This window comes from Triturus cristatus, chromosome 12 (assembly GCF_964204655.1).
Source record: "Triturus cristatus chromosome 12, aTriCri1.1, whole genome shotgun sequence".
NCBI lineage: Eukaryota > Metazoa > Chordata > Amphibia > Caudata > Salamandridae > Triturus > Triturus cristatus.
The window spans coordinates 175,290,326-175,315,558 of NC_140595.1; the positions used below are offsets into that span (position 1 = coordinate 175,290,326).

The 25,233-nt window shown below is 43.3% G+C and overlaps 1 protein-coding gene across 2 annotated transcripts in view; it reads right to left on the minus strand.

Annotated features, from left to right (window-relative positions):
* The window catches only part of DEDD (death effector domain containing), a 91,082-nt gene that overhangs the window by 18,640 nt on the left and 47,209 nt on the right, over positions 1-25,233 (minus strand). For both annotated transcript variants that reach the window (XM_085637435.1, XM_085637436.1), the window contains exon 3: positions 22,657-22,761. In XM_085637435.1, the coding sequence (XP_085493561.1) occupies positions 22,657-22,761 (105 nt within the window). The remainder of the gene's footprint in view (positions 1-22,656; positions 22,762-25,233) is intronic.

A 25,233-nucleotide genomic window follows, 5' to 3' on the forward strand; every position in this document is an offset into this window, starting at 1 on the left:
CGATCAAAGGGTGAGCTTAGGTCCATGAAGACCAAGTGGACTGCCCTGTCCCTTGCTCTAGTATATTTAGTGGTTAGCATGAAAAGACTTGGGTTCCTGTCCAGCCCTAAACCCATACTGGACTTCTGAAAGTATGTTCTTATTATCAGTTGCCCATGTGGACCAGCAGAACCCTTCCCAACACCTTAATATCACTGTACACCAGTGAAATGGGTCGATAAGCTGGGTCAACCCTGTTGCCCTTTTTGAAGATCGGGACAATGATGGAGCGCTTCCAGCCAGAGGGGGGCCTCCCTCTATGTCTGCATAGAAATGCTGGTGAGCAAGGGGGCCCACAAATCCACCTATAAATTAAATAAATGACCGGGAATGCCATCAGGGCAGTAATAGTAATGTTTTTATTGTGTGGTCGATTAAAACCATTAAAATAAAGTCAATATGAACTCAATACAAAAAATATTTATACTTTAAAATGGTAGATGTAGGAGAGTGGCATCGACTGCATAGTTGCCCCCAACTTTTTTGCTGATGTTTTGACTGTTTTATGACTCTAGCCAGGCTGTGGCCCTGCTATCCAGGACCCCAGCCTATCTGCTTCTTCTCTAAACTGATGTGAGTACCCTAGGTACAACCCAATTGGATACTGAGAATACCCTGTCAGCCCTTGTAGATGGTACCCTAGGTACCCAGGGCATGGGTCCCTCAGAGGCCTACCAGGGCTGCAGCACTTATTGTGCCACCCTGGGACAGCCATACCAAATGACACCATCAGACCACTACTGTAGTCTGGGTAAGGTGGTGCTTGCACCCCCTTACAGGGATACAGGTACCCTGTATCCCACCTATGTACAACACATGTATTCTCATTGGTCACCCCTCAAGCAGGCCTTGCTAATCCTACAAGGCAGGGTGCGGAGATGTGTGAAGGGGGACCCTCTGCAACCCTCGTAAAATCATTGCTGGGTTGTTTGTAGTGTAGTCATACCATATACTCTTAACCGCATTATAAGTATATCGCGATAGCGTGATAACTTGAGAATGGCTACACAGAACCATATCGTGTTTGCTGTCAAACATGTAGGAATCATACCCCCAGTCCAGTCATGGGCATGAGGGCATGATTCCCCCCTGCTAGAGGGGCGATATGGGAAAAGCGGCAGAATTTAGACACCAATTTAAAAGTGCACACGTATCACAAAATGGATGCGACTCGCCACCCACACGACTCTGGCTGCCTGTTGCTGGGAAAAACCCCAGCCTCTGCAGCTGGACAATAGGGATCCTGTTGCAGGGAGGTGCCAGCACCTTCCCAGACAGGCTATGTGGATTGGAACTGGGTGGGTGCACCATAGGATACCTTTCAGAGTTGCACGTAGGCTGCTACAGCGCCTACGTTCTGCATACACCGCCTGGAACCGGTTCAGGGGCATCCTGCCCCTCGCCCAGGCGGGAAACACACAAAGGGGAGAGGGTGTAGCCACCCTTTCCCGCATCAACTACCATTGGTGGACACTGATCTGGACACTCCCCTAATCTTGTGGATAAAGGTGAATAACGTGTCCCCGGAGAATCAGATTAATCTTGGACTTCACAGACTTGACCTTCGACGAGCTGCTGCCCAGCTGACTGAAGAAATCTCCCTTGGGGTAAAGGAGTTACCCCTGCCTGCTTGGCAGGCATCTGAAACACTGCAAGTGACCCGGTTGGAACTTTGCTGCTCCTTCGGACATCGACGACTCCTCTCAACCTTGAGGTGGGTTTCCTAGCATCCCAGAGGCCAGTGAGCGTGCCCAGCAAGTCTGAGCACCGTGGACCGCGTGGGTGCCGAGATCCCCGATACCCCAGGACACCGGCCACCTCTTGCGTAGCACACGACCCTGACCAGTGGGGAAGTTGTGCTTTGGCCCAATATTGAGCCAACCTCTCAGCAGCAACTGTGCCAAAGATCAGCACCTTAGCTCACTCCGGTGGCCCGTGGGCACCCTTTTACGCACTCCAAATTGCTGCCTTCCGCGGTCCCTTGTATCTCGACTTGTGGGCCCTGGCGGAGGAAAATCTTTACTTTTAAGAGTTCCCCTGGTTGCTCCAGGCCTGCTCTACAGTCTCCTCGAAGGAGACCTCTCACAGACCTCGTGGGTCTGCACCAGTAGCTGATTTGTTCATCTTGCGTGGGTTGCGGTTGCCAAGGCTTAGTGGATCCAATCCGGACACTAACACCGCAGCGACCCTCATCCTTCGTGGGACAGTCGCCCTCCAGAAACTGGCCTTCCTTGAAGCCTCCCGGAGCCCGTGGTTGCAGATCCAAGCTACACCTTTTCCACTTGAAGCACCCGACATTGAAGGGCTCTTTTCCTTGAGCTCCTTGGTCACTGTGCCGTGACCCAGACTCTATCCCCTCTGCTTTCAGGTTCTCCTCTACACGATCTACAACTTCAATCTTCACGGCATCATCGACGCTTTTGGCTAGCAGCAGTTTTGTACATTTTCCCATTGAAAATTAGTCCGCGACCCGACATTGAAAACGACCTATGCACCCGGCTTCCCTGGGGCAGGTAATAGTGGTACCTCGGTACTCCCGTGGTAGTGGGCTCCTCAAAAGCTTAACTCTAAGTTTTTAACTTTGAACTCCTGCTAGAAGTGTCTTTAATCTGTTTAAATCAAACCGCGACATTCTCCATAGGCTTTAATAGAGATCCCGATAGCAGCTATTTCCACTGCACGCGCCTCCCGTGGGTCCCCTTCCTCATAACCTGGGGTGGATTCTTAAGGGGCCAGCGATCCTAAATGCCCTAGGCATTGTCTGTAGAATTGTCGTGGTTCTTATACCACTTTTTAGGTCTCGCCTGAGACAGCGCTTTAGCGCTGCTCTCGCGAGAGCTTTTGTAAATGGGGGATCTGGAAGTGCAAACGAGTGCTTTCAGGCCTCCAAATACAGTGCATGTGCGCCGGCCGGGCGCGCGCACCATTTGGAGGCCTGCACACCATTTGCTTTCACTTTCCGGCCGCACGGCCGCTTTGATGTTTGATCGCGATCACTTTCACTTTCGCTTGTTCTTGGAAGGCTTAAATCTCACTGAAGCTTTCGCTTCGCCCCGTATTTATTTACCTCAGAGCCCCTGCTGCAGAATGAAGTATGCCAAACTGCCTTTAAGCCACCCTGAATCCTCACCATCCCCAAGCAAGTGATGTCCACGTCCGGGGACTTGAAAACTCCCGCAGTCCCTTATTTTACGGCCAGCGCGCTTTATTAGCTGTGGTCGGGAGAAGCCGGAACTCCACAAGATCACCCCCCGCACCGACATGCATTTGTTAATAACCTCGGAGTCTGCGGAATATCAATGCAAAGCCAGCCTTATTGCCTCGGCGAGAGGGAGCTCGATGCCGGCGCAGCTGCCATGAATCCATGAAACGCCTTCCTCAGAGCAGCACGCGCCACCGAAAAGGCACGCGCTGCGCATCTCCTAAGGCAGCTCCCGGACAGCTCCATCATAAATAAAGATGCGGCTTTTCAGCTGGGGATTCGTCTAATTCAAGGAACCTTGTTGAGGACTAGCTGTTCAATGACCCTGCGTAATGGGTCAATGTTGCTCGGCGAGAGTTATTTTACCCTTTCTAGGAATGGAGTTTATAAATGCGCAGTCATTTTACATGCTGAAACATTGAAAGCGATTGACAGCATTGATCCCTGCAGATAAATGTGCACACTCTGTAATCCTGCTCTGGAAGTTTGAGATCTTTAGCATTATCTTATGTAGAATCCAAGTGATTACTTTCTTTCCCTTAATTGGAAGCGCTACATGAGTTGCAAAATACCCTTGCCCCACGTATATATTTCTAGGTCACACCTAGTAGCATAATGAGCACTTCAGAGAAGTGGCTATGTCTTATTTACTCTCTGTCTCGATTCAGCGTCACTCGGATCCAGAGCCGATTCACATATCCCGAGGCTGCAGAGTTGTTGAGAGACTGGTGAAATTCCACTAGGACCCCGTCATTAGCCACATGGTGAGCGAGCAGGGCAGGTCTAGGTTTGAACTATGCCTATTTTATTTTCAATAACAGTGGCCACTGGCCAATCAGAGCATAGGTTTCCTGCCGCCAGTGGGACAGCAGCGTCTTTACAAACGCTGAGACTACTCCTATGCAACACAAGTACTCAACATAGTAATATCAGCACTCCTGCAGTGCCTTCCTTCCACAGCAGGTCTGCCTTGGTGCACGATAATTGAAAAAAATTAACCAAAGTACCAGATTGTAATGGTTTGGAAAATGTAAGTCTAGGGTTCGGACCATTGTCTACAGTTGTATTGAAGAACGTGATCAACCCAGGTGTGTGTGTGGTGTGCGATGGGCATTAATGTCGAAATGCTATCATGCATTCCGGACACTTAGACTGGATTTTAATCTGCCTTCTTCCAATTTTCCCATGCCAGATCTCCAAACAGCTGCATAGTGATATTTTGCCACACTGTCCCTTTAATGCTATTTAAAACATTAATAAGTGCTGCAGAGAACAGTCAAGTGATGTTCTGGCATACAAGCAGAACGACAAGATCTTGTGTTATGTCTTATGGGGATAAGAATTGTGGTTTGATTATTAATTTACGAATTTCCATTCAAAATCGGTATCTCGGACTATTGCCTTCATCGTTTCAGACTTTTCCATCGTTAGTGATACAAATTACATAAATATGGACATAATGACTAAATGACACGTTATGCACGTGGAAAGAAGCAGCCATAACATATTGCAATCATCTTGAGTTTAAATAAAAGGTTAGCCGTAACCAGAGTCCATCTTTGCACCATATAGAATTTATTGTCAGGCCTAACAATTTACTCATAGGTTGAAATAGTAGATGCAAACTTAAACAACATGGGCTCTTGCTGAAGATTTAAAAGATCAAAAAAGTGCTAGGTGTTTGTTTAGGGATCGTTCCGTAGTATAAGCATATCAACACAAAACAATCAGAGTATAGTCTGGGACCTGAAGAGGATGGTGCCACAATCTCCGAGATTTCTGAGAATATACAATACCCACCTTTACCAGAGCCATGACCTGCATCAGGGTTGCTACAGGCCAGTTTTATCCACAATTTCATGTTTCAGCGGATTTGTTGGGGGTAATCAGATTATCTGGCCTTTGATGTGTTATGATCACCATTCTTTGCTCTGGCCAGGGAGTTTACCCTCATTGTCCTCTCCAAAGAATACTGAATGCATGGGTTAGGATTCAACAAAGTCTGGCAACTTCAGCCTGATTCCACTTACTGAAAGTTTACATAAAAGAGTGCCTGGGGACGAAGCAATACTGTCACAGCGATAAACAGTAGTGTAGGCTCAAATACACCCTGGCCAGAAATCTGACTCTCTGCTGGACCAAATATCCCACAAATAAACTTTAGCTAGCTTGTTACTAAAAACCATACATTTGTGCATGAAAAAGAGCCTTTTTTTTTATTTGTATCTGTACAATATTTAGGTGAAGTGTGCTGTGTTAAATCGACAAGACTCCGGTTACCCAGCATGCTAATGTATCTTAAAATGCACACTGGGAAATATGTTCGAGATCTTTTCTAATAATAATCATCCCTTTGCTTTTGACAAGGCGGTGATTTCATGTCTATCGGGACAATATTTCCTAGAGGGATCTTGGGTCAAGTTTCTAGGTCTCTCATCTCCAAGTGGGTTAATGTACAGTGTTGTTAAGGTGATAGAGTTTTCCAGAAAGAAAGGGACGGGCGAGGAACACATGTTGTGGGGAGACAAACACGGAGGTGTGAAACTTCTGATGTTTGTACTGAGACGCACACAGCTGTGTGAAGTGCAGTCTAGGCCTTTGAAGGAGCATTGCAGCGAAGCGAAGCGTGCAACCCAAAGCACACAGACAAGGAGGAGCCTGCTACGTGGGGGCAAACATTTGTCACTAACGACACTACTCAAGTAGCAGTCAACAACTCGCCTCGCAACTTTCAGCCAAAAGTTCCAAGCATGCCAACTCTTACTTTTTTTTTTATTTAACCAGCACGGCACGCCTGAGCACTAATAATGGTGGCCGCGCTTTTCTTTTATTCCTTGCGATTGCTGAACTCGGTCGCATGCCTTTTTTTCCCCCATCTATTAACTTATTTTTACATTGGCGGCACCAGCGCTTTACGCGTAAACATCGTAAGCTAAAGCGGGTGCTTTACAAACCAGTTTTCATTAAAAAAAACGTTTTTGCACTTAGGTTTCATTTTAGTTCGAACTCTGATCAGTAATTAAATAGAAAAAATTATTCGGGGCTCCCGCGCTTTACCTTTAAATATGTTAAGGCAGTTAAGCTAAAACGTAGTGTGATTGCTTCAAAAGTAAAGAAATATAATTTTTTTTGTCGATTTCTTTACGTTTGCAGCAATCGTAGGACCAGCGCATTAGCTTTTAACATGTTTAAAGGGGCTTTTACAAAAGTAAACACATAGGAAAACAAGCATTTGCAATGCAATAGGTCTCGCAGCTATACGAGTTAGGGCTATTGGCATTGTAAATGACAGTGCCTTTTATTTATGTTTTAAAAAAACCAAACTTAAATAAAAAGCATTGTCATTTACAATGCCAATAGCTCAAACTCGTATAAATGCGAGACCTATTGCATTGCAAATGCTTGTTTAATATATGGTTTGCTCCCCCCCTGGGGCCCTGTGATTCCAGTGCTATTTATTGTATCTATAAATGCTTGTTTGAATTGTAACTTTACCTCTAGCCTCATAAAGAGACTTGTGGGATTCTGTTTAGAATAAATACATATATTATATATATATATATATATATACACCTGTGTGGACTACTCTTTCATTTGGTCATTCAAGAGGTTATCTTTGGTAAAACAATAAGCTTAACACTCCTTCAAGAAGCCTGAAGGCTGCTCTCCACAGCTACCACTAGGATAGCTTTCTTTAAAGGTTGTCTTTTAAACCTATCACCTTAAGAGTCGAATTGGACTGGTGCAAGGTGTCCCCTATAACTAGTGACCAGCATATGCCAGGCCAACTTCTCACAGTAGAACAATAAAACAACAAGTTCAAAATGTAATAGTGTGGTCCGCAACCTACAATTGAAACTCATACTTAAATCACATAGTATAGATTTCTTTATAGAATGAGGCAAAATGGCTGATTAGACAATGAAATCCTGCACTTGTGAGACAGACCACCAAGGAAGCATAGCCTGTCAATCAGCTCCTTTTGGCAGCCAGTATGAACTCTACAAAGCCTGGCAAGAGCTCCTCCTCACTTTAATCGGAACATATTTTAATGTCTTTTTTGCAAGCGGTACAGAGACTATGAGACCATTCGTTCGATTAACATTGCACAAAATGCAAACAATTACAGTTACAAAAAATTTCCAACTCTGCTTAGCTAACTGAACTCAAACACACCTAATCTTAGTCTCAAGTAATCTGTTTTTAAACCTGTACTAGAAATGTAGCTTTACATTTTTTTGCTTTAATAACTTCTAAAATTATAGAGAAGAAGGGCCATTAAAGTTGTGCAAATGAGAGAGACTCATTTTGCTTATAGGGTGGATAGATAGAGATTATTGCCACCTTTAACATGAAACCTTGTTCCAAGTAATTTATAAATGGAGGCCCCAAGTCCAGAGATCCCTTGAATGACCACGTGCCAGTCTTTTCAAATCTTTTGCCATAAATACAATATTTATTTTTGAGTTGTTTGACAAAAAATAGCTGATGCAATAAGTCTCCAGAGCATCGAGCATTGGAGGCCAAGACTAGGTCTATCAGCCTCACACAAATCACGCTTCAGAGATAAAAATGGCAACATTAACTAGCCTTCCGAGTGCATCTGCAACAGAGACATTGCTAGTGTTCCGAAGCGAAGAGGTTACCGCTTCTTTAGGAGGTATAAAGAGAATAAAGGATTTGGGCATGATGACTGATTTTTAAGGGACATGCTGAACTAGCGCTATCTAACTGCAGGCCCTATGGCTTACTTCGGTATGCAGGATACTTATATGGCTTGCATATAAATTGCTAAGGACTCTAATAATCATTCAGCCAATGTAATAACAATGAGACTAATGACATATGTAAATATTACGTGGGAACTAGACTAATCTAAAAGGGAGAGTTGGAATGTGTGATGTAAAATGTTTTAAGCATTTCCAATATTCACTGTGTTCTATGTCAGGACTTCTGAGATCACAGTAATAATTATCACTATTCCAATACATAATAGTTATGTATGAATAGGCCATAATAAATATCCTTTTATTGTAAAATATAAACAACTGTGTATCTCTACTGTTTCTATGGGCCAGGGTTGAGATCCATACCTATATACTCTACGCAGCCTGCTGACGAGTTACTCAGACAGGGCAATCTGACTCCTAACAATCATTATCTATATGTACATAACTCGTGCTGAGGAGTTCGAAACACCAGCCCGGTCTCCTTTTCCCTAAAGACTGCAGAGTATAATTCGTCTTGGGGCTTATGAGATCTATTAGTATGAATCACACCCCTTCACAAATGGAACATTTCAATCCTCTGCTTTGTTCGTGCGACTATTATAGACTTAAAGCTCTGAAAATAATATGGAGGATCTCCCACACAATGTTACCATTACATTTCAAAATATTAGTTTTCTAAGCCCCAAGATTGACAGAGGCACAGACACACTATTAATCTCTCTTTCTAGAAAGAGTGTGTTCTCTTGTTGGTGAACAATCAGACCTTGTTTGTATGCAACATATATGTATTACCAGGAAAACCCTAAAACGCTGCAATCAATCGTATAATTTAGAAGTACTAACGGTTCATAACTTGAAGCATAAATCTGACAAACTGGCATCACCAATTAACCATGAACGTTAAGCATTAAGCAAGCTTATGTACACGTATAGTTCAGATGACTGCTTATGTTTTTGTGACAATCATTTGAATTCTTTGTCTCATCTTCTTCTTCAGCAAAGTCCCACTTGTCTCCCCTCAAATCAACTCTGAATGCAGCAGCCAGAATGGTCACCGGAGTAAGGAAATTTGAACATATCTCGCCTGCACTTAGAGACCTAAAATGGCTCCCAACTGAAATGCGTGCCTACCTGGCCGCCAAACTCAAGAAAGCCGGTCAGGCAAGAAGCCTCAGGAGCACCAACACTCTACTCCTTATACCCCCGAAAACTCGCAAACAAAAAACCTCATCTCGATCCTTCTCTGGGAACATGCCCAAAATTTGTAATGCCATCCCTGTCCATATCCGAAGTACCCCCTCCTTTTTAAAATTCAAAAGGCAGCTTAAAGACCTTTTCCTCAACCGATCCTTCTGAGAATGGACAGCTGCCGCAGACTCTTGCCCATTGCAGCACTCAGCCACTTCAACACTAAGACTTCTACCTCCTGGTACCCCCCTTCCTGGAAAGGGTCCCCCTCCTGAGTCATTGTGTATTTCACTCCTTTATTATGTGACTTCCTGCTATCATAGCTGTAATGCACTCTGAGACCTTTGATTCTCATTGAAACAACATGTATACCACAGTTATTCCTCTATTTTCTGTCTGGTGTTCTCCCCTGAACCTATGTTGTAAAGCGCTCCGATACCTTCGGGTCTGGCTAGTGCTATATAAAACTCCTAAATAAAAAAATAAATAAATCTTTTATTTATAGGTACGACTGACACCAATCCAGCCTTACTCATCCAACCAGTAATACAAACACTCCGAAACACATCCCTTCTAAGACATTACAATGCAGTCTGATGATCCACGATTCAGGTAGATCCTATGACTGCAAATGCGCTCTATCTACAGTATATCCATCGCATGATCAGGTTAAGTCCTACTCAATCCTTTTCTTCGCTTCATTATATGCAGGCTTGATCATCTCCTCCAGACTTATGTCAAAGTTAAGGCGTTGGACTCTTTTAGGGCACCATCTTGGTGGCCATTGTTGTTGAGAACCCCTGCTCTTGCTTTCCCAGTTTGCAAGGCCTTGCAGTATCGTACATTAATACAATGGTCGGATTACAAAACTGTAATTTCTATTTCTTCAAAACATCACATCCTAAAATGTTTCCAGGAGAGGACCCAGGTCACTGCCATTAATCGGACATCTAAATTTCAGTGCCATTTCAAGGCTATGTGGTATTCTGTACTGGGCAAACAGCAACCTGGACTCTCCTTCCCCAACATGTGGCTCTAAAAAAAATCTGTTTGTATAAACTTCTAACTTGTTTGGAGCATGACTTGGACGGCGCGATGAATGGGAGCTTGGGTGTGCTGCTTCCGCTATTAAAGACCGAAAATCGGAACAACAGCGGTCCCCAGGTCACCAATTGAGTCGCAGGTGACGGGATACGTTCTACAAACATGGAGGCAACTGAAGTGACATGCAACATTGTGAAGAACGATGCTAGCTGCCAATACCCGATCTGACTTTGCCTCAACCAGCAAAAACAAGACCAGCGACACTTAAACAAGCATTGGCATAACCAAAAGGTCTCGCTTCTGGGACCTTGTAAGTATATTGCCAGAAGTGTTTGGAAGTTTAGTAAAAGATGCAATTTAACATAAAGGGATATGAAAAAGGAAACCAGGAAAGTGTGATGGAGGAAGAAGAGGGCAACAGATGAGTTGTGGGGAGGGAGGGAGAAGCAAAGGGATGAGAGGGAGTGAGACAAATTAGTTCTGTTGAGCTCGAAACAACATTTTTTTGTTAAAATCTGATGATTATGTAGTCAGCCAGAATTGCAAGTTTTCGTGTGCAACATGTTCAGTGAGCCCTCTTTTTAACTCAGTAGTACGTTATTTAGCACAATTTTTGTGCCTGTGCAATGGAACAGAAAAAAACTGCAATTCCCAGAATAGAACATGGAGGAATGATTAAAGGCCTCACACACAACATGAAGCTACATGGCAACTATGCAAACCAAATCACCTAGGGGTGCTGTAACTCTGTTAGCATTAATTACATTTTTATAGCGGGAACAGTTTTTTCTGTTGCCTCGGTTTCATCAGCTCCTCGTTTTTGACTTAGTGGAATGAGAGCTTTACATTTAAAATTCAATGCTTCGATCAAACACTCAATTTCCCTTTCCTGACTGCTATATGGGAGTACACCTCTTTCAAAAGCTTAGTGACATAAGCTGAAACCCACTGACAGCAGTTGTAGGGCATACAAAAAGCATGACAACTGTTATCCTGAGTGTAATGGGAGAACGGTTAGTGAGCATGGGGATCGCATCAGTATTCAGTCCCAGGACTGAGCCTGCGGACCCGGTGAGGCCCCGGGAGCCCGTTTTATTTACTGTCCTCGTTCTTTGCATCATGTTTTCTCTGTGTAAGACACTGATGATGCATATGACTAAAATAATATTTTAGTAAGTACTGTCACACATTTGGTTTTGATGTTATTTTTAAATCTCAATTAATAAATAAAATTTGGAAACAACTCCCCCCCACTAACCTGATGGCCTTCCAAAGCCTGCCTTCGTTTTTTTTCACCAATTACAATAGTATTTTTCATTACATCTCTAGACATATATACCGCAAAAAATAACTCAAGATTAGGCTCCAACAACAAGCTCTTTTTCTCTCAGGGAGAGTCATCAGGCCTTCGCTATGCTGGACGACATCTTATATTGGAATTGTTGCAATATCTTCTTCAATAAAAAAAAAATGTTGGAATTGTACACTCTAATCCAAATTTTGGGAGTGGGAAGGAAGGGAGGGGGGGGGTGGGAGGTGGAGGCGTAGGGGTAGGAAAAAAGGAGTGGGGGAAGGAATGTGGCGAGCTGGCAAGGTAGGAAGGTTTCCCATTGATTAATCCTGTACAGTTTCACCAGCATCGTGCAGAGAACACTTGTTAATGTGATGTTGTATAATGGGTGAATTAAACAAGAATCAACAGAGCCTTAAATTCCAAACACAATTAGACGGCTGGTATATTTATCTTTAAAACAAAACAGGACACGTTGTGTTTTTTTCCGAGATTTCCACCAGCTCATCTTGTAGCGCATATTTCCTTTAGAAAAGACGCGCATATTATTGTGGCGTGAAAGATAAACATGGTTTGTAACAAGCCCGAGATGCATAACAATGAACTTCATGGCTGCGCGCGGCCCCCCTGGCCTGCCAAGGGCCCTTTCAAACCTAGTCAGCCTCTCCCTGTCTGAAGATGCAGAAGATGGGAGATGAGCAATAAAGATACATCCGCCAAGGTCATCGTAAGAAAACGTACACATCGCTAATGGCGCTCCCCAACCACGTAACCATAAGCTTCGTGTACACATTACCCCAGTTGAAATTTTATTGATGTTTGCTTAAAAATAACTTCACAGTATGAGGCATAGCGGGCAAAAACGCGGAATCCACCCAGCCTTGTTCCCATGCATTGATCGACACATTTCCTACAGGTCACCCGAGTTTTCTGGTAGGCCCTGAAAGCAATACTTTAGACAGACACAAATATTTGCCCAGATTTGACAACAGCGTTCCACGCTGCTGTGTGTCCGCCAAACCCAAGCCCCGAAGATTCACTGAAGGAAACACGTAAAGATATGCGAGTCGTACTTCGCGCATAGACACAAAAAATAACAGTTTTTCATTACTTCAAGAAGCAGCGACTATATTGCATTCGTATTTGTGTTACAAGAACAAGAAGATTTACTAAACTGAGAGCCTGATCACAAAATTAAACCAACAGAATTGAGAAGCAGTGAGTGAAAGTCCATAAGTTTTTATACTAGACAGCGAACAATGCTTTCAAAACGTATTAACTACAAAGTAACCATGTCTTTTTTCAGGAATTTAATAAGCACCCGTTAGCTTTTCCCTGAAGACAAAAGGCTCACTTTAGTAAGTGAAGGGCAATTATCTGTTTTACAAAGCTTCACTGTAACATCATGAACGGAGAGAACTGACAGTTCAATGTATTGATTTATTGCAGTAACTAAAGTGAAGAAAAGGCTTTAACATACTCGAATCAAGGTGCCTCTGCTACAATGCTAGCTTAATAAACAAGCGCCTTCTAATGAAAGCGGCAAGGAAACCGGACACAAAACAGATGGCCCCTGTGCACCGCTGCTGGCTGCCAAGAGCAAAAGGCTCTGGGAGAAAACATTTCCCGAAAAGCTGGGACATCTACACGCCTTTGGCCAATTGCGTGCTAAAGGCAGACGCAAAGGCCAATAGCGTGCGAGAACCACACGCACAAGCTTGTAGAAAAGCTGAAGTGATTCCAAGAGGTCGATTTCCTAGAGCACCGCATGCACGCTGCGCTAGGCTCAACCGAAAAACGGCCACCGAGAACGAATGAGGACAGGCACAGAAGTCCTCCTGACAGAGAGAACCACTGCACCTTCCGTAAGCAACCTCTTTAATTAACCCCATATGATGTGCCTCCTGGAGGCTATGTTGCCAGATTCTTATTCCTAACCTATATCTGAACATAAGGGACAGTACAGGGCGCCACAGACATCACATCTCATCTCATCTCATCTTGCCTGACCTCAAAATAGCGCATTGTAGGGCAATTTCATCTAATTTCCTCCTTACATCACTAAATATACATCAAACTTGACAATCCGCAGCACTCTCTAATGATCTGGACAATTCTGAGCTTTGCTGAGCTTTTGCGCTTCACAGCCTCATGCAGAGAACTCACCACCCCCCACCCACAACAGCAGCAGTCATTACCTCATAGCACGTTTCCACACTCCTGGCTTAGAACGTGAGGGATTCTAGTAATTGGAGACTTTGAAATCTCTAGGAAGGCATACCACCCTCACTGTTGGGTTGGGCTTGCACACTGCACTATTTGTGTGTCTGAATACACCTACTATATGTCCTCCTGCATTTCAGAGGGACTTCAGAATTCTGAACAAGGCACCACCTGCATATGTTCTTCCTGTCCATAATCTTCCACAATTCTCGGTCCCACTGAAACTTACTTAGCAGCTGCCCATCTGAATTTCTATTAATAACTTGGGGCACTGTGTAACACATAGGTGGCTCATACAACTTTGGACGTTAAAGATCTCGATCATATGAGACCTGGTTTAGAAGCAGAAAAGCCACATTCACCAGCACACCTTTCCTTCTCTTTACGCCCTTACTAGGCCATATATGCAAGCCATCTGCCAAGGAACTTGGAGTGACAAGAAAGACCCTATCCGTTACCAGAACATAGGTCAATGTAAGCCTTTGTCCGATCCTTCTGTGCTCCGATCATGGCCGAAGAATAAACCAAGACAGGCCTACAGTGTTCAAAAGTGGAGCCTTAGGCCCCAGATTCACCAATTAAGGTGAAAGTGGATATAACAAACCCCATGGACATGATCCTTAAGAAACTTGCTGAAGTACATGATCTTGCTAAGTCCACAAAGGCCAACACATATGATGCAACTAGAACTTTGGGAACGAAGATCAGACATCAATGCCATTAATAGCAAAATAGCTAAAGAGGAAACACAGTTCAGCACAATGGAAGACATGACTGCCAACCCGAGTAAAGACAATCAGAAGCTGCAAGCATCCAAGTTTCTCCAAAGAGACATGGCGGAATTGGAGGACAGAAATCATAGAGGAAACCTACATATTTTCCGAATAACTGAAGGAGGAGACGATTAGTCGGACTCATACATTGCCTTCTTAGACAGGTGGATTCTGCAAGCGACGGGCCTGGCCTTCGATAACAATCTTGAACTAGAAAGGGCACAAGGAGTTCCCTCATTCAAACCCACCAACAAAGCCATTACACGTCAGATTGTCTGCCGGCCGCTACGCTATAAGCACACTAAGCAAATTCTGAACTATATCGTAAAAACAACCAAATTATTTGGAATGGCCACATAATATTCATATTGCAGGATTAATCAAAATGGACGGTGGAAATTACAAAAGGCTTCTTGGCACTCAGACCCAGGAACTTAAACCACCTCTTCTCCTTTACTGGTCCTGACAAATTCAAGGTCTTCGTCAACAGGAAACATCACATCTTCATTGATCACAAAGACTTGCATACTTCCCAGGATGAAAGAGATGGCATCTCAATAGAAACCCAACATACGTCTACCACGAAGAAGAAAACTTGAGACTTGAAATTACTTTGCTCTTTATCCACTCATATAAACTAAACCAGCGCTCTCCTGCTACTGCAGACAAGTGTTTTTATTTTCCTTACTCATGCACAGTTATGTTGGTTTGGTGGGGTAGTTTAACTCCTTTTATCTCTGAATGAGTTCTTTAGACGGGTGTGTTATTATCACAAAGTAAAAGTGCCCCGGTCTTTGATGGTTTTGTAGTATTGCTCGAATGCTACTCTAGGCAGTTACCTCATGTTCCAACTTAGTGCCTAGCAAGTGCCCCGCTGATCTCTAACATATCCAAAGACATCTTAGACAAACTACCAGTAGTGTCCCTGATACCATTACAGATTACTTCAGCATATTATCCCATATGCCATAGTCTGCATTGGTTCCCTATGCACAGTCCAATATCACAACTTATCTATGTTCCCCCTTTCATGACCTACTGTATTTTGATACATTACAATGGGACTTTGTGCCCCTGCTGAACAATAATTGTCCACATCTTAGGTTGCACCTCCATGCTTGATGAGTAATACATAGAGGAATAACAAGTCATTTACACAAGGCCTGCTGGAGCAAGGATATCTCTTTATCCAAGACTGTTGTAGGCGTGCCACCTTAGTTACATTTGCTAGACCTATTACTAGACTACGAACACAGGTTGTACAATTAAGTTAGACGTTCTTGCTACTACCAGATATGATGTCCTTCCTTATGCAGAAATAAGTACATCCTCTAAGTATTACTATGAGAGCCTTTGGTTGTTCAAGTTCCTGGTGTCTGATTTTATTGGCATTAGATGGCACTTAGCACGGTGTTCATTGTTCACATGACCACTTCTACACATGTTCTGACCTGTTCCCACACTTCCGTGGTGGCTGAAATGTTACTACGCTCTTGCCTCCCTCACATTCAGTTTTAGGAGTGGGATGAGTGGGTGGAAAGGGTTTCCTTTTAGAGATGGTGTTGTAATTTACTTTAGTGTTCTTCTTTCTTTCACATTGCTTGACTTCACTTGCATGACAAATCATTTCTTTGCTCCTACAACTTCTAACTTAAAGGCAGCTATGCACCGATACTTAGTTCCCCAAACGGGTAACAGGAATACACTTTTTTCCGAGGTGGCTGCCCCCACAGATATTGACTCTGTTTACTATGTCTCGACATTCGTTCGCCTGGAAACAATGCAAGACCAGGCTGTTCCCATGCTGATGTATTCCTACACCATGGCTTACACCCTCCTTGCTGAGAATCGACAGGGGATCTCCCTAAACGTTAATGGGCTCAATCACCCAGTTGAGTGAAAAAAAATGTAAAACTACTTCTATAAACTCAAAGCCAATGTAGTGTTACTGCACGAAACCGAGATCAGCCCAAAAGCGCTAGCTTAACTTGGGAATAAATGAATCAGTGAAACTTCATGCTCTCCGGCATCAAATAAGAACCGAGCATTGGCATAGCCAATAGGTCTCGCCTCTGGGACCTTATAAGTGTTTAGCCATGAAGCATATTAGCCTGGGTGCTGTGCCACCAGGGACTGAAGAGCTATAGGAGAAAATCCATTGAGAAAGAAAGAGTCAATTAATGGGGTGGGGAGGATGGAAGAAGGGAGAAAGGTAGAGGAAAACAGAAAGGAAGAGAGAGTTTGTGGGAGAAGGAAAGTGTCATGTGGGAGAGATGAGATGTAAAGGTGATAAGTGACCCACAATATGTGTGAGAACACCAACCAGGCCTGACTTTCACCAAACACCACTTTGCTTTATGGGACTTGTAGTCCCACAATTACACAGGGAGGCTTGAAACTACAAGCCAGGCAATACTGAATGACGGGGAATTTAGAAAAAAAAGACAACAAAAAAACAGAACTGGGTCAGGAAGAGTAGGCAATGCCTATCCCAATAACACGACGACTGATCATCTTGCAGAAATAATGACTCGATCGACGAACCGTGGAGAGGACAGGATGGAATGGGCAAGGCGGAAGTGGGCAGGAAAGGGTGCGAATCTTACCAGCTACAACCAGATTATACATACGTTCATCCTCAGGTGACATTAATGATCAGGAGCATGCGATTGCCCGACAAATCAACAGTAATATTAAAAGAAATTCGGATAGTTCAATTAAGATCTGTATATTCTTTTGTGCCTTTTTTTATATATAAAAAAAGAATTGTAATAAATGAAATGTGGACATCATTCAGAGTGTTCATGTGCTTGACACTTTTGAGAGTCCACGCAACTGCGATTGAAGGCGCCTCACGCGTCCTTGGGACCTGTAATAATTATTGCACGTTTCTTCCCTGCATGTGTCTTTTCGGTACATGTTTATGCACACGTGTGTGGGGAAAAGGTAATAACTCCAACCCCCACCCCTACACCTACAGTGATGACAGCACGTCGAAGACGAGCTTCTCCAATTAGATACTGGTAACTCACACCAATACATATTTATAATACACATGACTGAGGAGACACGCATTTTAACTTGTGCATACTGACAAAAAACAACATACCGGACCATAAAGACGCAGCCATCGATGTATAAACTGTAAGTGCGTCTTCACGTGAACCATAATACGCATTATGAATTTGCCCATGCCTTCCCTTGAAAAACGTGTGTCACAGGCATGCACTGGGCACTCTGAAAAAAAGTTGTGTGCCTTTTGGAAGACAGGCACAGAAAATAATTCTAGAAGCCCTTTTCCTGTTAGCCAGTCACATGTCTTCTGTCCAGCGCCTGTTCAAATGTTGAGGGATGCTAGTGCGCGACAGAGAGCCGCTGAGGTCAGCTGCTGTGTCTGTTTCTTTGTCAGGGAGTATCGCTCTACCCAACAAATCCGTCCACAGTATATTATGGTCTATAATAAAAACATGTTAATTTTGTTTCTAAAATCACTGAAATGTGTTAATGTCCAGATCTGTTTTTAAAGGTTTACCATTTATAGCATTTTACGGCGGATTAGTCAGAAGATGTTAACAGCGCGTTAAATCGTTTAAATGTGCCGAAGGGCATTAACCGTGTATCGGCACGCGGTATTTCTCACATTTCAAACCAACAGTCTCCCTGCTAGCAAAATGAAAGACATAAATAAAACAAATAAAATAAATAAAACAAATAAGCACATTTTTAAAAAAGGGCCGTCGCTAAAGTGAAAGCGACCGCGATGTGTTTAATTATCCACAACGAGGCAGGAATGCAGCTGCCACAGTGCGCGCCGCTGCTCGCTCCCGAGACCCAAACGCCGTGGGAGTGAACGTTTAGAGAAAAGTCGGGACATGCACCAGTCTTTGGCCAATTGCGTGCTTTTCAATATTGAAAGCCACATGCAAGGGTCAATGGAATATATGGGAGTTGCCAGACCCACACGGAGAAGTCTCGGGGAAGTTTGGAGTGCTCACAAGAAGCCTGCCATAAAGCAGCGCATGCGCGCTGCGCTAGGCTCGACCTAAAAAGGGGTGGTGACCTTGATTGCCAGAAAATCAGGATTAACTATAGACTCGCATATGCTGGACAATACTCAATGTCTATGGTCCGAATTCGGATGACTCCGATTTCTTGGATTCCCTATCTAGCCCACTAAGCCACGTTCCAGACGATGGAGTGGTCATCATGGGTAGTGATCTTAATCTCCCTGTAAATACTACTCTAGATAAGCAATAAAATTCCACATTTCAGATCACAAGATCCCTTAAATCGCTCCTAAAACTGTGCTTAAGATTCAAACTATGTGATTCTTGGAGACTGCAACATCCGGACACCAGGGACTATACCCTTTTCTCCAAACCCCCACAAATCATACTCCGGTATGGACTACCATCTCATAACATACACCCACAAACCCACCCACCCACCCCTCCCTCATAGACCAAACAGACATCTTTCCAAGGTTAGTTTCTGACCACTCATGCATCTCCTTGTCTCATATGGGGGTTAATACAACGCCATCTTGCAGAGTCCGGCGTTTCAACGATGAGTCCATCAAAGACGCTGCCTCCAGGGACACCATCAAAAAATACCATACATAATAATTCAGCTGTAGATGTGTCCCCTACCACCCACTGGAACGCTCTTAAGACAACTGTCAGTTTGAGACTCAAACTAAACTGAACAAAGCACACATAGTATGAAACTGTTAGGGCTAGTGCACGAAATCAAGGCCCTAGAAACCAGGAAGGTCTCCAGTTTAGACTACAATACGCTCTCCCTCCTAACAAACAAAAAATACAAAAACAATAGTATACTGAGCGAGAAAGCTGGGGTTTGTGTTAATAAATACAGGAGCTGGAAATTGTGCGAAGCAAACAAAGCCGAGAAATTGCTAGCATCAATATCTGCAACAGAGTCATAGGGGTATCGCTGCACTCAAAGATAATTCAAATGTGACACAAACCACCCCCACAAAAGATTCTGGAAATATTAAAAAACTCTTATGAACCACTTTATTAAAAAAATGACTGCGAGTCATACACCGATAAACACAGAGTACTTAAAGAGCATACACATTCCTGCCATCACCAAGGAAGATAACTCCCTTGATTCTCCATTCATTTCGGAGGAAATTACCACAGTTATTAAATCGCTCAAACCAAACAAAGCACCAGATTGACTTTACGGCTACCTTTTATAAGGCATTCACCCCCCATTCTCAATCCCGCACTATTAGACCTCTTCCACCACTTTACAAATTCAGGTTCTACTACAGGGACCGCAAGTGAAGCCACCATTGTGGTGATGCCGAAAGAAGGTAAGGACCCAACCCTTGCAAAAAATTATAGGCCAATCTCTCTAACTGACCTAGACCCGAAGATATATGCTAACATTCTATGCAAAATATTGGAACCCCTTTTACCATGTTTAATTAGGGGGACACAGATTAGCTTTTTGAAGAACCGTATGTCCAATGAGAACGCTTGCATCTTATGCCATATCCTTGAAAAGGCCAAGATAATCGCCACCGAGGCAATCGCATTAGATGATGAAAAGGCTTATGACAGAGTCTCACGGACATCCTGTCGTGAAACTCTTCTAAAATCTAACCTAGGTGAGACTTGCACAAGGATGCTAATGGCTCTCTATAGTGGCTCTTGCACTAGAGTGTGGGCTCTTGTCCCCTTCTAATTTTTTAGAGAGGGGAACAAGGCCGGGTTGTCTATTCTCCCTTTCTTCATTCACCCTGGCCCTCAAACCCTTACTGCATAATAGCCAATCGAACGACTGGATCACTGGCATTACCTTTAATACAACTACCATGAAGGAGTCTGCCTATGCCGATGATATCTTGATTACGACTGGGAAGGCACGCCATTCCCTTACTGCATTAATACAAAAGATTTATGCTTATGGGCTAGTTGCAGGATATATCCCTAACAACGGATCAATCTGAAGTAAAGGGGCTAAATAATATCTGTACTAGTGACATCTTAGACAACTCAGGGCAGGCGTGACCACCTCAGTTTTTAAAACATCTAGGTATAGATTTTGGATCAGATCTCATAGAAACCTTATAGCACAAAAAAAATGAATAAAAGACCTGCTGGATGAATGGAACCCCAAGGTGGGGTCGCATAGAAACAATTAAAATGATGGTGACCCCAGTAGTCAACTATCTCATAAGTATGCTGCCGCTTTTTCTGCCTGAAGACTTCCATCACAAAATAGATAAGATGCTAGGAAAATTCATATGGCAAAATAAGCAACCCAGAATTGCCATTAAAAAAACAGCGACTAGCCACAAATTTGGGCCACCAATTATTCAGATTTCATCACCCCCTAAAACCTAAAACTACATTCTTGACCTCCATTTTATTAAAAAATGGTAAACATCTGATAAAAAGTCCCCGGACGATTGTGGTCTGATTTGGAATCCCTCGCGTCTCCATAAAATGTCACTTACAGACGATCCAATGTGCTGGAATTGAAACAGCAGAGACCTACCACACCTACTCTTATACTGTGGTGCTGCATCTCATTTCTGGGACCAGGTATTTGATTTTATCTGGTCCCTATTTGGGATCCAATTGAAAAGAGACTATCTCACTTATCCAGAGGATACTGGACCCACAAATACGGTCAAGTAATGATAGCCTACTGATAGATATCTTACTGACTGCGGCCTGTAAATCTGTACTTTAACTAGAAAAACACTGCTGCCCCCTCCTTCAAATCTTGGTTGAATTGCTGATAACATTGCTCTTCAACATTGTTCCTGGAGACTGCAGTTCAGACCCGTATGGAAGACGCTGGACAACTATTTTGCCAGCAGTAAACCCACTGAGCACCTCTATATACCACTTATTACAGACCGCTTGACAGAAAGGTACCCGTATTTCCTTTTCTTCATACTAATATCTGTATAATAGAGAGACGGGCCTGGTTGCCACAAAACACTGATATTCCATCAGAAGTTACATACTGCCTGTTTTACTAGACTTTCAATACTTCGCCCCTCTGATTATCACCGATTAGCCTTTGTATTTTCATATGCCCTGGTCACCATAGTGTCTGTTACCCGAGGTGGTGCATATGGACACGTTTGCCTACAGTAATGTCATTCCATCTATAGCAATTCTACTTATCTCTCCGTACTTTTATCTTCCATCTTATTTATTTATTTTATATACTGAGTTTTATATAGCGCTGGCTAGACCTGGAGGTATCAGAGCGTTTACATGAGGAAGAAACATTGTTTCAGAACATGGTTACAAAGTTACATCAGTTACTATGTATTATGATTTTATTTTTTGACTTGTTTTGGAATATAGTATCCATTTTTTTTTTTTTTTACAAAGAATGATACACTGTACCAGCTTATAACAATAAGTGACGTGTACTGCTGTATCATGACTGCCTTTTTCTTTACTCACAAACCAAATAGAGATTTAGAAATCAAAAAAACGAACTTGTTTGTTGTAACATATGAGATAACTGCTTTGTAGGAAGGGTATCGCATAGGGTAACGTTTAACATCCATAATAATAACCTTTTGAGTAACCCAGCTCCGCAAGATAGGACGAACATGCAAGACGATTAAAAGCAATTCTATAATGATTAAGAAAGATTCTGGAGAAGTCAAAGATGCAAGAATAAAGATATTCCTAAAATTTACCACAAACTTGTGATTACACTCCACCAAGTTTAATCTATATGTTGGACCCGTATTTCTCTTTAAAAAAAGGACACACTTTAATAAGGTATAATAAAGACTTCTGGTGCCTTTTGTATTAAGTCCACTATAGAACATCTATGATTCTTTTTCCACAGACTAAAATTCAAAATCAGAATCCACCCCTGTGCTTACACAGTCTATACTGTTAGGGTTTTTTTTACTAGAACATGCCAGTGCACAGAACAATGGTAGTGCTGGCTCAATCAAATGTAAACATGCCCAAGACGAGAGGAATTTGAGAAATTCAACAATTAGAAACAGATTAAATTAAGAGAAAAATAAATATGCAGGGTCAGAAAACATTACTACAGCTTCTGAAAAGTACGTATTTTCTAATCATGCCAACAATAGGAGAGGCCATGTTAAATTGAAAAAATTGGCAAGTGCAGTTTCTAAATTGTTACCTGTTTTGTGTGTGTGAGAGGATTCATCTGTTACGGTGTGTGCTCGTGGTGTCACATAGCGGATAGACGTCTCCTCAAGATACTTGTCTACGAGGTCCGGACACACTGGAAAATAGAGGTTTTTATGTCAGATTTAAGACATGGCCCATTCCAGTTAGGCATCATTTAAACACAGAAGATTATCAAATCATCCATATTTCACAGGGCCGAAAGGTCAAACTCTGCTTCTTTCTTGCTCCAAGTGGGAGAGTCACCAGTGAATATACAGCAACCCAAGCAGCAAACATACTCCTACTCTACTATAAGACTCTGTTTTGCAGCATGTGTTGTGGAAGAGCACAAATCGAACAAAGACAGCTGAATCTCCCCCCCCCCCCGAAAAAAAAGCAGTAAATGCTGAACATTTTAGAAGAGTTTTCAGTGAAATAAAACGTACTTGTGCTTACAAATCTCAACTAATGGAATGTTACCAAGGAAATACTGTAACTCCTTTCTTGCATGAAGGAGTATGTCGGCGTTTGTTTTGCTCTGGCTTACCAAATGTGTATATCGCCCAATACATTTAGCACCTCTCTAGAAACGGCTGTAACTTTGCAAAGCAGCAAATAATTGTGATGTCTTTCTAGATAATCTTTTCTTACACTAGTGCCCTTTCTACATGAAGTGTGTGCAGTGCCTTTCTTTTTGAGAATTAAAAAAATTCAGCACCTCAATTAACTAAATAGTTTGGATGGACAAGTTACTTACCTTCGGTAACACCTTGTCTGGTAGAGACATGATCTAACCGCAGATTCCTTACCTTTGAACTCCCAGCCGTCAGGATAGATCCAGAAGATTTTTGATAGTAGTACCCTTGCGTGCCGATAGGTAGCGTTGGTTGACTGCGTGTCACGTCGCAGGAGTCTGGTTTGTCGTCATGACATCCATGTTGTCAATACAGGCATTACCCTGGCGCGCAGACAGTACTTTTTGTGACTTTCCACGCCAAAGGCGCAGAGCCATTAAGTGACTGACCATGGCATGTTAAAAAACACAACTAGGGCCCTGAAGAGGAACAGCGCTGACACAAACTAATCCGCAGTGCGGGGAGGATGGGTGGGTTGCAGCTAGATCATGTCTCCACCAGATAAGAAGTTACCGAAGGTAAGTAACTTGTCCATCTGATAGAGACATCTAGCCGCAGATTCCTTACCTTTGAACAGATACTCAAGCAATACCTCTCCTGGAGGTAGGACTGCAGAAAAGCTTAAAACCGAAAAACCCCTGCAAGTCAGAACGGCCAAAAAGCCCCTCCCTGCGTACTTGATTGACCCGGCAGTAATGTCTGGTGAACTTGTGCAGAGATGCCCATGTGGCCGCCTGGCAGATGTCATGAATCAGAACACCACGCTGAAGAGCCGTGGTGGCTGCCTTCGCTCTGATCAAATGGGCCCCAAGGCCTTCAAGAGGTGTTTTTTTTGCCAAAGTGTAACAAATCTTTATGCGAAGGATGACCCAACTTGAACTACGCCCCTTCTTTGCTCTAAAGTACCCTAGAAAGAGTTGGTCATCCACCCGGAACTCTTTATTGCGATCAAGGTAGAACGATAATGCTCTTTTTGGGTTCAGACGGTGGCGACGCTCCTTTTCCTTAGAAGGATGCGGAGGTGCATAGAAGGAGGGCAGGGTAACAGACTGTCACAGCTAGAAAGGAGGAATACAATCTAGAGCTGAGCACTACTTTGCCCGTAAACACTATCGGGTAAGGAGGCTGAAATGATAGAGCCTGCAGTTCATTCACCTTTCTGGCAGAAGTTATTCCCACTAAAAAGGATGTTTTGATAGTGAGCAGCCTGAGGGGACAGTTGTGCAAAGGCTCAAATGGTGCACACCAAGAAGGTGAGAACCAAATTAACATCCCACTGGGGCATGATAAAAAGTGAAGGGGGAAACAAATGGGTAATCCCCTTCAAAAATCTCCTTACAAGAGGTGATTTAAATAGTGATGGCTGTTTGGGCAACCGAAGAAAATCAGACAGGGCCAAAAGGTAGGCCCTCAGTGTGCCCAGAACAGAGCCCTGCTGGGCCAAAGAGAATGAAAATAAGAATATTTGAGAGGGAGGCAGACAAGGGACAACAGACAATTCTGTACAGTATTTACAAAATCTTTGCCATAGGCAGGCATATACTGACTTTGTGGAGTAACGTCTGGCTGGCAGATTAACTTCACAGACTTTGGGAGGCAGGTCAATAGCTGTCACCTGTTGTCGCTCAATTGCCATGCGAGGAGGCGGAGAATAGAATGGTTTGGGTAGAGAACCCTCCCCTACTGCTGTGACATAAGATCCTCCCAAAGTGGCAGCCTGATCGGAGGATCGATGCTCACTTGCAGAAGCTTAGGATACCACACTCTTCATGCCCGGTCCAGAGCCACAAGAATGACTTGGGCCAGGTCACTCCTGATTTTCTTGAGCACTCGGAGCAGGAGTGATATGGGCGGTAAGGTGAAATACAATCTGAAAAGACCCAAGCTGCCTGAACATTTTTTGTAAAGCACTCAAAACGCTCAGCTGATTTTGTTATCGGCGGGATCCTCTT